This window comes from Bacillus rossius, chromosome 7 (assembly GCF_032445375.1).
Source record: "Bacillus rossius redtenbacheri isolate Brsri chromosome 7, Brsri_v3, whole genome shotgun sequence".
Classification (NCBI taxonomy): domain Eukaryota; kingdom Metazoa; phylum Arthropoda; class Insecta; order Phasmatodea; family Bacillidae; genus Bacillus; species Bacillus rossius.
In genome coordinates, this window is record NC_086335.1 from 49,853,871 (window position 1) to 49,867,106 (window position 13,236).

Below are 13,236 nucleotides of genomic sequence, written 5' to 3' on the forward strand. Positions count from 1 at the left end.
AAGAATCCCTGACTTAACACTCGAAGCTGTGAGAATAGTGGCGTTCTAGTTACGCCACTTCACGCAGATGGGACTCCGAGAACTTGTATACTTTTAAATGTATTAATTTTAAGTTGTAAAATATGTGAGAGGGAGGACGTATCCGTCTAGATATCCATCCCCCCCCCCTCCTTTCTAGTTCGTCCGGGTTTGGTTGCGCGTGTGGCGGTCGGGAGAACAGGCGGCGCGAGCAGGAAAACCGTAATGTCCGGGAAGGCCGGCCCGCGATAAGGGAGCGGCGTCGGCCCAACGGTCAGTCGTGTGTCCGGCCGCGACTCCATGGCCCGCGCCGCCGCTCTGCTCGCCTGCCTCGCGGCCGTCTCGGGTGAGTGCCCGTCACCCCTCGGGGGCCGGGTCCGCGGGCCACGGCGTCACTGATGCCTATCAGTGGCGTAGCAAGCGGGTGGCAGGGATGGCCCCCACCAGGGGCGCCGGAGCAGGGGGGGGGGCGCTGAACGCTCCCCCGCCCCCCTCTGTTTTAATCCAAGAGGGGGCGCCATTTTCAAGTCTGGCCAGGGGCGCCAATCACCTTAGCTACGCCACTGATGCCTATGGATAGAGATGGGGGAAATTCCGCGCAGTCATTTGGTCGAGAGCACACTTTACACTCTAGCACCGTGTTCATGTTTGGGCAGCAGATATTTGAACACCCCCTCCCCTCCCACAATGACCGTAGGCCAACAATGCCCAGCCAGGAGAGAAGTAAGCGAACCAGATAGTAGCAATTAACAAGGATAAAAAGTGTTCTCATTGAGATAGCAACCAATGGGAAAGCAAACATGGATTGAGCACATCCATCACTTTGAATTCTACCCTGTGGCCAGACGAATCCGCAACACATTGTCGGGTCGCTACTAATAAACTACGCTCAGCAGTAACGGAAGCTTTGCCCAAGCCCAGCGCGGCTCCATAAGGATGACTCCAGGGTCGATCGCCTCACACAAACTATAATTTTATTCTGTAGGGTATATTTATGTTAAGGGGTATTGATCCCTAAATTAAACGCGCTTAGGTAATGATTTCCTTTCGTTAAATTGTTTCTTACATTGAAAATATGATTTCCTGTAAACAGCTTCCCACTTGCTGATCCATTTGAACAGTCTCATCAGCCTTCCTACCCGCCTCCTCTCCGTGCTAGCTCTTGGATGACGTGCATCAGTGATGATTAACTACATAAATTAGCAGAGCAATTATAATAAACAAAATATATGACAAGCACCACTACATCTCAGCTTTGATTACATTCTTGCACTTGCAACCAATAATAGTTTAGTTAGTATATATATATATTTTTTTACTTTCTTCGGTTTTGTAAAACATAAGTTGTAATAGAAATTAAACCAAACATTTTCCCTTGTTATAAACAGACTTCTTATATTTATTTTTAGTGCATTTACGAAAATTAAATTTATTTATGTATTTTTAATGTGAATATTAGTAAACTCGTAGGGAAGGGTTAGAACAGAGTTTCACAACCTCTGGCCTGAGACCTGATACTGGCCCTCGAACCATAATTAGGGCGTAAAATTTTTAAATTTTTTTTTTGTCTTTTTGTTAAAGCTCGCAGGGTTCTGCACTCTCGCTTCAGCCATTTCACCTAAATTTTTCCTATTTTTCGTGTCTCATCACAGGATAACCCAGATTACTACGAAACCAGACAACGAGCCAGCAGTACACCACGTGCACTTGCTATGCCATAGACGACACACACCACAATCAAGCACAAGTCCAATTTTCACCTTTGGGGGTCCCTCCCCTCCCTAATTGTGCCTTAATACAATCTAACCCATGGAAACTTTTGAACGAGGGGTTCTTTGCACCCTCCTTCCATTTCCCTGGGATGACTTTGAATTACGAGGAAACTTTTGTTCTTGATTAATGAGTTTGATACATATTTTTATTGTGCTGCATACAACAGTATGAATATGTTTAGCAGACGTCACAAAAGCCAGATGAATCAAGTGCATTATGCTGGTCTGGTGCTAGTCGTCTGCCAGCCGGCCCCAAAATAAGTCTCCAATAGTCAGTTGTTACAATGCTATAATAATGGCTGCAAAAAAAATATATATATATACACATACACACACACGTGTGCACACATGCACACAGTACACACACACACACATTGCCAAACCGGTGTGAAAGGGAAATTTCATTAGGTCGAAGAGGGATAGAACCTTTTTTGCCTGCTGTTGGCATCATTTGATTTGCAGAGCGAACTTTTAAACTATACCTACTGACAAACTCCGATAAAATTGAAAAAGACTTGAAAAAATATTATGCAACCCCAGCTTTGGACCTAATTTTTGACAAAGGAATTTTTTTTAAAAAAATTGCCCACCTTGTTAAAATTCATTCAATACCTACTATAAAGTTTTCCTTTGTACTTGTGAACATTGGTTCGCGCCATCTGCTACAGATGGCAGCACGTGGTTGTTACATATTTCCATTCCTTGACTTCTGTCGCATTCATGAAATTACTCCCACCAAATGTTGTATACCAAGAGCTAAAATGTTACACATTAAAAATTATTCAAGTGATGTTTCAACAAGGCTTGGCCAACTGGATGGAAACAAGAAGGAGGATGGGAGGGGGGGGGGGGAGTTTCCCCTCTCCACCGGTAAGTAAACTTAATCCCACTAGAAACATTATTCAAAGACATCACAATTTGTAATTTGTTCTCCCCCCCCCCCCTTCCCATCTTCCGCAAGAAAATCAGAAAAGTTATACAAATGTTATATATTTAAACATATTGTACATTATAAATTTTAAAATCAAGACTGAAAGTATGTGTCATAATTGAACTATTTCATAAAAAAAAAGTATGTACTTAGATACAAACTTCAAAAGTCATATTTCTATCGAATTACTAAAATATTTAGTTGAAACATTTAAAAAGAAAAATTATGACACTAAGTATATTTTTAAATATTTGTTTCTTGCTTAAAGGACTGAAATTAGTCTATAAACACTTCCTACAAACAAGCCTTATCTTACTGAGCTGATTTAACATTTAAGATTTAACAGTAAAAATTTCATCATCAAATACTTTTATTTTTCATGGCGTTGAATATATGTTTGCTAACAATTTGTTGTGTCTCTATAGTATGTTGAATGCTGCACTAACTCTACAGTTCAATGTTAACTAAGTGCTGTCAAAATTGTAATACGTATTTTATAAGTTGTCACTATTTCTTTTTATGACAATAAATTATAACATAAAGTATTGAAGGATAATTGTACTTTTATAAGGTTTTAGTTTTTAATACCTGTGAAGAGTGTAATTACTGCAGTGTTCATGAAAACAATACATACGGATGAACCAGGGGGTTTAGCCATCTTTTTGCGATTTCTGAGACTTCCACAGATGGCAACACTGTGTTTACAAATTTACGTTCATTTTGACTTCCGTTCCATTCACGAAATTACTTCTACCTAATGCCGTATTACGAGAGCCAAGATGTTAAACATACAAAAAATGTGATCAATTCTTCCAGTATTCGACAGTGATGTGTAAACATCTAACTTCGGTAACGAGCAAATTCATGTGTTCTCATGTTGTTCATGTTGCAAATTAACTTATAATACAAAACTCTGACACAAAATTTAACATAGAATTCCTTAAAATAATGCCAAGCTTGATAAATATACTGATAAATAAAATATTTTCTTTTCAAATACCAAAATTTATGGACGCAAATCACACATATACTATCTGCGCCCGCCGCTAGAATTCGCTGCCTGAATCGTAAACGTTGCTTGCCATCATCACGTGCAGATATCAGCACGAAACAGATGGTAATTTTAAACTATTAAATACGGCTCCGATAAAAGCAAATGACTTGAAAAAATCCTAAACCTGACTTTGGACCTGAGTTTTGACAAGAAATTTTATTTAAAAAAACTATCCATCTTGTTAAAATTCACTAATTTGTTATTGCTATAAAGTTTCAGCATATGTTAGAAGTTATGCTTTTATGGTATTCCTTAAATATTAACAGTAAACATTTTAAGAAATATATTATAACATTAAGTATATGCATGTATGTTTGTTTTTAACCAAACAAATGAAATAAGTCTGTAAATACTTCCTAGGAAATAACCTAAACCTTAATGAGCTGACTCAACATTATTATTACATAATATTATATTATATTATTAAAATGGTCAATTTTTTTTTTTTACAGTGAAGAGGTTTGAATCATATAAAAAATTTGCCCTTAATCTTTACAAGCACTACTCAACCGCTGTGCTACCAAGCTTATTAAGATTGCACAACGAGAATATGAAATGTAATCATTGTAATGCCAGTTTTATTATGTATTTTCAAAACTTGTAATCACTCTTTACTATGACTATTTTAGTTTATCAAATATATTCCAGGGTATTTTCACTATAATTAGGTTTCATTTGGCACACACATACATTGGTATGTACCCTAATGTTTACGGAAGTGACTATGGGTTTATGTTGCTACACGTGGGCCCTCCATCGTGACGACTTCGACACCGTGGTTACACATCTCCGTTCATTCGACTTCTATTACAGTCACGAAATTACTCCTAACAAATGCAGCATAATGATAGCGAAGATGTTTAAACATCAATAAAGTGTATTTAATATAACATGTTAACAGGGCCGGCGCGTCCATATAGACGAACTAGGCAACAGCCTAGGGCGCCAAGTAGCTGTGGGCGGCGCAGCACGACACATAACAGCTGATATAATATATTAAACGATTATTGAAACTATATGAAAATGGATTTTTGTAACAGTTTGGAATGTTTATATTGATATCAGTAATTATTTAAAGTCCACGGTGACCTGTTTATGATTTGTAATAGTAATAAGTAAAAAAGTAAAAAAAAACACAAGTCTGCTTACATTTGATTGTTGACAAAATCTTAGGCTTACGTGATGTATTTTGAGGCAAGGAAAATTTTTTTGTCGTGTCTGGCGTGGTGGTGGTGGTGGTGGTGGTGGTGGTGGTGGTGGTGGTGGTGGGGGGGGGGGGGGGGGGGTGAGAGCATTAAGGTTTTTCGCCTAGGGCGCCAATTTACCTTGCACCGGCCCTGCATGTTAAATAACATCGTTTGAATACGTAAGTAGAGCGTGAAATCATGAATGTACAAGGGCGGAGAGGTCGGGAGGAGATAGAATCACTTTGCACACTTCATTAGCCTCAGTGGGAAATTACTTTTTGGAAACATTTAAATGTTTCAATCAATCCTTTGTTTTAAGTGTATATCAGAATTATCTAATGAGGTGGCTCAGTAGTGAAACACAACACTTGCAATTTCAGAGAATACTGGTTCGAATCTATGCTAGGTAATTACTTTCTGATTTTGGTGCTCCGTTACTTCTCAAAATTAGGGCAAAAAATGCTGCGGTGGTGATCTTTTCTTTTTCTTTTAAGTAGCCCATAGCCTATTATTTTTCTCATTTCCTCACATTGTGCTCTTTGCAATGGACTGTCTCTGATGTTGATGAGATATAAAACTTGTTTAGAAAAATAGAATCAATAAATTATTTGATTGTAAGCACTAACAATTTTACTACCCAATTGTTTTTTCTTCTAGGGCATCTTGCTGTTCCTAAGCCATCTATGACCTCTTCAAAAGTGCATGTTGAAGTGGGGAATAACGTGAGTTATACTTGTAACGTTACAACTCAACTTAATCAAACATTTAACTGGAGATTTGACTATCCTGCCAAGAGTGCCAACAAGGTAAACTTAATACTATAAAAAAATCTGCTATTTATAGAATAGCCCCTCAATAGTTTAAGCATGCATGGCTGAAATGATTGTTATTTTAATTTGGTTTCTATTGAACAATTTTAAGTGTGCCTCTGTATAAATATGGACTAGCTGTTTCCAAATGCTGTGAGTGACACAATTAACTGTTAACAGCTAGAACTATGTTCATTTTCTTGTTATTTATCACATCAGTAAATATTGAAAACAAAGTTAAAAATAGCAATGGGTTAAAATTATATGATGAAAATTTTTTTCTATAAGTGTTGCAGATTGAATAATATTTTTCATCTTTTTGTGAGCTGAATGTTAAGCAATAATATATATTATTTTGGATGGAAATAATATGCAGGATAATTTTTAAAGCCTCGCTAAATGTTTGCTTTCAGAGTGATCATGTTGTCTGTCACATGCAGACTGATCCAAATTATATAGACAAGAGAGGTATTATGACATGTGATCTCATAAATGTGACTCATTTTGATCAAGGAAATTACACATGCATTTATGTTGATTTAAGCACTGGGCGAACAGAAAGCGAATCTCATTTCATGCAAGTTTATGGTAAGTTACATAAAAATTCCTGCTTCAAAAGTTCAAGAAAGCTTGCAGTCATGTTTGTATAGTGATATATATATATTTTTTTTTTTTTCAGATAAGGGCACATACTATGTGCGGTTGCATCCTGAAAACGAAGAGAGACATATTACTGTTAGCAGTGAAGAAGACAAAGAGGCGATTTTCACGATTGACATCATATCTAATCCTAAAGTGACAAGTGTTAAATGGTTGCGAGGAAAAACTGACCTAAGTGAATCAAAATCACGAATATCAATAAATAATACATATAGTAATACCATGATAACAATTAACAATTTGTCAGTCTGGGACACTGGAAACTACACAGTACAAGTAGAAAATGGTCGTACTAATAACAGTTATACATTTTTCTTTGAAGTAGTAGGTAAGTATTTTTGATGTATTACTATAAGCATGACAACAAGGTTTAGCATAGAGCACATCCTCACTCTTTCTCAAAAAAACTCTCAAACCACACTCTCTTTGGTGAGCTCTCGCTAGACTTTGCGAGGCGCTGGGCTCCTCCGCCGGAACATTTTAAAAATTAACTCTTTCAAACAAAATTTTAAGCCAACCAGGTACATAAAATTCGACAATGGTTTTGCTAATTCATTTTAAGAATTGTTGATATTCTTCCCTGATAAATTATCTTCGGGTCAGTTTTATAAATGCTTGCGATCAAATTCCGGGGTGGAATCGCGTAATTATGTGTGGCAATAAAATATTTGAAATTTTTTCTAATAAAAAATCATGAAATGAAATTTGTTACTGACCAGCACTTTAATTTACATGCTAATGAAATTTTTAATTTTACTTTTCCCCATCACAAGAACACTAGACGAACAAGTAAAATGAAAATGAAAAACGTCGGTGTGGGCCCCACTGGTCGCGGGGCCCCGGGTGATTGCCCGGCTTGCTCTGCCCCGGAGCCGCCCTGGCTTGTACTCCAGCCACTCCTAAACCTCTCTCGCCATCTGCCCTTCTGGACCAGTTCCACTTCCCTCCCGGTCCCGGTGCAGTCTGTCCATAACCATCACAGGTACGCAATCACAAAGAAGTATAACACCGTAACTACGCATATCACACGTGAGATGATAGCTGATGAACTTGAATTGAGTGTACAAGTGTTTGAACGTAAAATACGGCGCAAGGTCTTTAATCCCACGTTCTATAGTTCAGCACACTCTGTACTCCGGCACCAATAGCACCTCTCGCGTTCAGATTATTTCCGGGCGTGTTCCAGCTGTTAACCTCAGCCGCCAGGTCACATCACTGAGCTGCCGGCATTTATAGTTCACTCAGAGTGTATTGTTATCAGTCCAGTGTTTCCTCTTATCTAGTTTTCTAGCAGGTTACATTCCACATTTCATAATTCCACATGGAGTGCACTCGCACTAAGCTTTGGCCTCATTTTCCATGGTGATTTATTGTTTTATTATGCCATTATTCTTTATGCAGGAAACTTTCTACATATTTTCCACTACATAAGCATTGCACTGTATGTATTGTTTTAATTTATTGGCCTGAGTTATGCTAACATTAAATCCCATTTGTAAAAAAAAAGTTTGGCGAGTATTCAAAACTAAAACTTTTGGTTGTTAGACTAATTGCATCATGGTTACTAGAATATATGAATGTGTGAACATTTAAATTAATTAAATGTAAAACATCTTGGCTAACAGTCCGTCATTAGAGTAAATTATGAGAATGGAGCGCTGATAGAGTGTTTGGCTGAGGAAATGGGGAAACCAGTCAGCCCACAGCAACGTCCGCCACATTTCCCATGTGCGAAAAATTCTGGTTTTACCCTGCCGGGAATGAAAATCAAATCAACTTATCAGGAGATGAGAGATATGGCACTTGAAAATGTTCACAATGATTTGTTGACTTTATTCGCACGTGTTGGTACTGTAGGGACCACGAAAGTAGCGAGCTGCATCCCGTAGTTCCGACAACAAACATTGCTCGGCACGGATCGGCAGAACAAAGCGGCGGCGGGGCGGCGCGCACGGAACTAGGCACGGCCCGGCTATATATTAGGCGTTATAAAAACATACAGCGCAGTAATGAAAGCGCAACATTGAAATGTGTATCTGTAAAAACGTAATGGCATTTTGTTACACTGAACACATATAGACACTTATAATTCTAACATGACGTGACTGTAAAAAAAAAATTGACTAAAGGTTCGAAACTCACCACAGTGAAGGCAGTGTTGGTTAGATCCGCAGCTCATGTAATCCAAGAGTGGCAAAATTGCACCTCTTAGTTATGTGAAACGAGGCGATATGGAAACATTAAAATATTACCAGAGCTCTATAAGTCAAAGAATAAATACCAGTTCTTACAAAGGCTGAGCCAAACACGATGTAGCACTGTCAGTATCACTATTTTCATCACTGTTGTCTATTACACTGTTACTCGTTGATGAAAGGAATTCGTCATCGTCACTGTCGTCATGTAAATTTATTAAGAACTGGTCCATTGCCATGTCTATGATGCAGTCCCTCTTCCAGTATTCGTCTTCTAATTTTTGAACATGATTGCAGTAGCCTACCCAGTCATCCTTTGTTACAGAGTTAACAGCATCCAGTGTGTGCGTCTGAAGTGCTTGCGCAGAGAACTCTCCCACGGTATTACATTCCCGAATGCACCTCTTTATCTTTGCCCACGCTAATTCAATAGCGTTGAACTCACACATGTATGGTGGGAGCCGAATGACATGATGTCATGCATTTTTTAAAAGTTGATCAACTCCAAATATTTTCTCCTTTGGTTTGTGTTTTTCTACTAGTTCCATCAACATACATTTCAGCATTTTTTCATCACACTCTACACTTCTGCGTTTTAGCCATGTAATCATTTCGTTTTTTGTACTGTATTTCGAAGGAGGCTTATCCTCTTGTTTGGAGTGATATGGCGCATTGTCCATTACTATAGCAGAAGATGGCGGCAAGTTTGGTAGAACACGTTCGGACAGCCATTTTTCAAAATTAGCAGCATTCATTTCCCTGTGATAATCTCTGACTGTCGTACCTGACTTGTATATCAATAATCCCCCTGGGAGAAATCCACATTGTGAACCAATATGAACCAATATTAGTCTCTTGGTTGCATTTCCTTTAGTTACTCCTGTTACGTCATTTTTGCGTTGCCAACATTTCTGGAATGTGAGATTAGTATCCACCCACGACTCATCAAGGTAAAAAACTTCCTTACCTTCAGACCTACACTGTCTAATTTGAGTGAGGTACTTGGAGCGCCACGTCACTATGTCAGCTCGTTCGATTAACAAACGCCGCCTGTCTTCGCACCGTTTCCAGACGAAGCCCATACTTCGCAATAATCTCTTGACCGACGAAGGGCTCCACTGCCAACCTATCTTTTCCTTTAATACGGGAATCAATTTGCGTACTGTGGGGACAACTTTTTTAACTGCATAGAATTCCTGGATTGTGTCTCTTATGACACGTTTATCGAAGCTGTCGATCTCAATTTTGCGTTTATTTCGTGGCCTGCACATAAAAAAAAATTTATGCTGTAGCAATCTTAATAATAAAAAAAAACATATGCACGTCTGATATATTTTGTAAAACTAACATAACCAATGATAAATACTCTTTGTTTAATATCACTAATGCACATTAAACATGTTTAAAATGCATGGCTTACCTCTTTTCCCTGGTATTGTATGCGGTTCATTTGGCATTGCAATTTGTTTCTTTCGAATACGCATCACTGTTGCTTTGCTTACATCTGTATAATTTGCAGCACGTTCCGTTGCTTTGTGAATAGTAATCAAAAGGCATTTTTCACGAGCTTCTTGATCACAAATTGATATTACTTTACTAATAATTTCTCTCTCTTTGCTGTGAATCACTTTATTACTTTTCCTACGCTTTACATTCGCCTCCATTACTCGTCGCACACTAACCTGCCAATATACTTCACACGGTTAGTAACACAGGAAGGGAGACTGTATTTCCTATCGCATGACACTCCCTTCCCCTTCAACCCCTACTTCCCCTACCGGCCTTGAACCACTCTTTCCCCTTCACCCCCGCGCAAACAGCTTGCAAGATTCCTGGCCCATACAGTATGGCTGCTTGCGAAAGCTGCCCACAGTGAGAAAAGATTCCTTATCGTATCAAATGTCTTGCAAATGCACAGGTGCTAACTAATCCACTGTCAACTACGAGAGCAAATGTGCGGAATCTCACTACGTGCAGGGGTCGGCAAACTTTCCAGTGAGATGATCCAAATATTAAGTAAACAGATTCTCCAATTTTTTAGACAGCCACAACATGTATTTTCTCTGCATCTACATGGAATATTAAGGTGATAAAAAAAGAGATAAAATCAAAATATTTTATTCAAAAATTCAACAAATAAGTCTTAAAAATAAATGCTCCTCAGGAAAAAAAAAAATTTAATATAAAAAAAATATGGTAGTCATAAAGAGAGCTCTAATGATAAAAAATAAAACCTAAATTATATTAATTAATTATTAAAATAAAAAGGCACCTGGGTGAGGGCGGTGGTGGGGCAGCGTGATGTTAGGATGAGAGTGCACTGGTTAAGGACATGCGTTGTGATTGGGGCGTTTGGTTTTGTTCAGATTTTTTTTTTTGTGCTGTGGCAGCACATTGAGTTGCAGAGCCGTAAAATCCTATGAAAAGAGCCGCATGCGGCTTGCGAGCCGCGCTCTGCCGACCCCTGAACTAGTGTAATGATGTTTGCTCGTCACCCCATTTGTTCTCAACCTGTATCCATCTAAACTGAAACTGTTTCAATGCCTCTGTTTGGTGGGTAACCTGTACTTAAAGCCACTGATTGCCCAAAGGACTGTCTATTATGCAGTGCCTAAGCATCTTGTATTGGCCAGGAAATATCAGGAATTTTAACAGTTTCGAGTTAGAACTCTGTTTCTTCCAAAATTAGGGTTAATAATGTTGAATCACCTATTACATACAAAAGAACGAGTACAGTACTTTAAAATCAGTCAGTGATAAATACCTAGGTTGTAAATGTATGTACTTCACCATATAAACTATGGCATTAAAATTAAAGCTGAATACTTAAAATCCTTTTTTTGTTTCAGGTAAGCCACAAGTGACAGTACAAGCTAAGGGTTCTTATCTTTATAATCACACTAAAGAAATCAACTGCTCTGTTATTGGGAATCCAAAATCGACAATCAAATGGTTTGGTCATTTCTGTGGATTGCAACTAGAATGTAATCATGCACAAGTTACTGAGTATAACGTAAGTACAAACCATTTTGGTTGCTAATAAACAGACACTTATTTATTCAATTCTTTTATCAGAACCTATTTGATATGCCTAAGATAATGTTAATCAGGAAAAATATCAGTCCTTTTAGAGAGTATGATTTATTTATTTATTTATGTTTCCATTGATACATTCAGAACATTTTTAATGTATGGACCTACAAAGATATTTGATAAGACACGTAAATGTATCATATACATTACTATACATCGCACATGGACGACATTGGGTAAAAAAAGGTTTCTTTTTCCCTTTTTCTAGGCTTCATATTTGATGCTGCTGCCTTAATGAGTATGCTGTATGAATAAGCTTTGGCCTTGATTCTGCCATGTAAGAAATCAAGACACACAGAAAACAAACATGTAACCAGGGTAAAATTTACATCTACAATTGATATTAATATTGTTGAGAGAGAAATTCCTCAAAAGCATACAATACATTGGATAAAAGTAACAGAAAAACTTAAAATTGTTTCTTAAAAAATTATGTTGGCAAATTTTTTTTTTTTAAGGATTAGGTGGTTGATGAAAAAACAGAAAAAGAAATTTATGAGAATTAACTCCATAAAAAATGTAAGATAGGTTATCATTTACAACTTTCCCCCACCATCCAAACCCTTTATTACTCTATGCCTTTGGGCTAGAAATGGCTATCTTATTGGGAAACTAAACTATAAATGTGTGCTATCTGCATGAACACAGACAGGGTTATCCAACTTGTCTAGGTCAGGGGTCGGCAGACTTTGAGTGAGATGAGCCAAATATTAAGTAAACAGATTATCCAATATTTTAGACAGCCACAACACATATTTTCTCTGTATCTACATGAAAATTTAAGGTGATAAAAAAAAAACACTTTAAAGAAAATAACTATCTTCAAAATACATAAAAGTAACATAATTTCACTAAAAAGCAAAAAATAAATGTTTTATACACCAAATTAATACTTAATTATTTTTTTTCATTTATTGTAATTAGGAACTTATTGCTTATTATTTTATTGTTTTATAATTCTGAAGTCATGCCAAGCAAAAAAAAAAAAAAAACAGACGCCTGTTACTCTATACACGTGATATATGTGAAAACTCTCTGGAATTATAACCTTAACTAATTATATTTATTAGTGCTATCTTCATATCTCTCAGACCAAATACCTATTCTCGGCCTTGTTTGCATTAAAAACATTTCAAAAAAATGTTTCATGAAAATGTTGCATTCAATATTGGCATTGAAATTTTAATCTCATTATGCCCAGGGCCGGTGCAAGGTAAATTGGCGCCCTAGGCGAAAACCTTAATGACTTCCCCCCCCCCCCCCCGGACACCCCAAAAAAAATTTTCCTTGCCTCAAAATACATCACGTAAGCCTAAGATTTTGTCAACAATCAAATGTAAGCAGGCTTGTGTTTTTTTTTTCATAAACAGGTCACCGTGGAATTTAAATAATTACTTATATCAATATAAACATTCCAAACTGTTACAAAAATCCATTTTCATCTAGTTTCAATAATCGTTAAACATTTGATATCAGATGTTATGTGTCGTGCTGCGCCGCCCCCAGCTACTTGGCGC

General features: G+C 37.5%; 1 protein-coding gene across 1 annotated transcript in view; it reads left to right on the forward strand.

Moving 5' to 3' along the window:
* The first annotated feature begins 251 nt into the window (after positions 1–251).
* The window catches only part of LOC134533994 (vascular endothelial growth factor receptor 1-like), a 43,880-nt gene continuing 30,895 nt past the window's right edge, over positions 252–13,236 (forward strand). Inside the window, exons 1-5 of the mRNA XM_063371876.1 lie at positions 252–364; positions 5,620–5,768; positions 6,185–6,359; positions 6,451–6,759; positions 11,476–11,639. Coding sequence (XP_063227946.1) covers positions 319–364; positions 5,620–5,768; positions 6,185–6,359; positions 6,451–6,759; positions 11,476–11,639 — 843 coding nt within the window. The 5' untranslated portion in view covers positions 252–318. The remainder of the gene's footprint in view (positions 365–5,619; positions 5,769–6,184; positions 6,360–6,450; positions 6,760–11,475; positions 11,640–13,236) is intronic.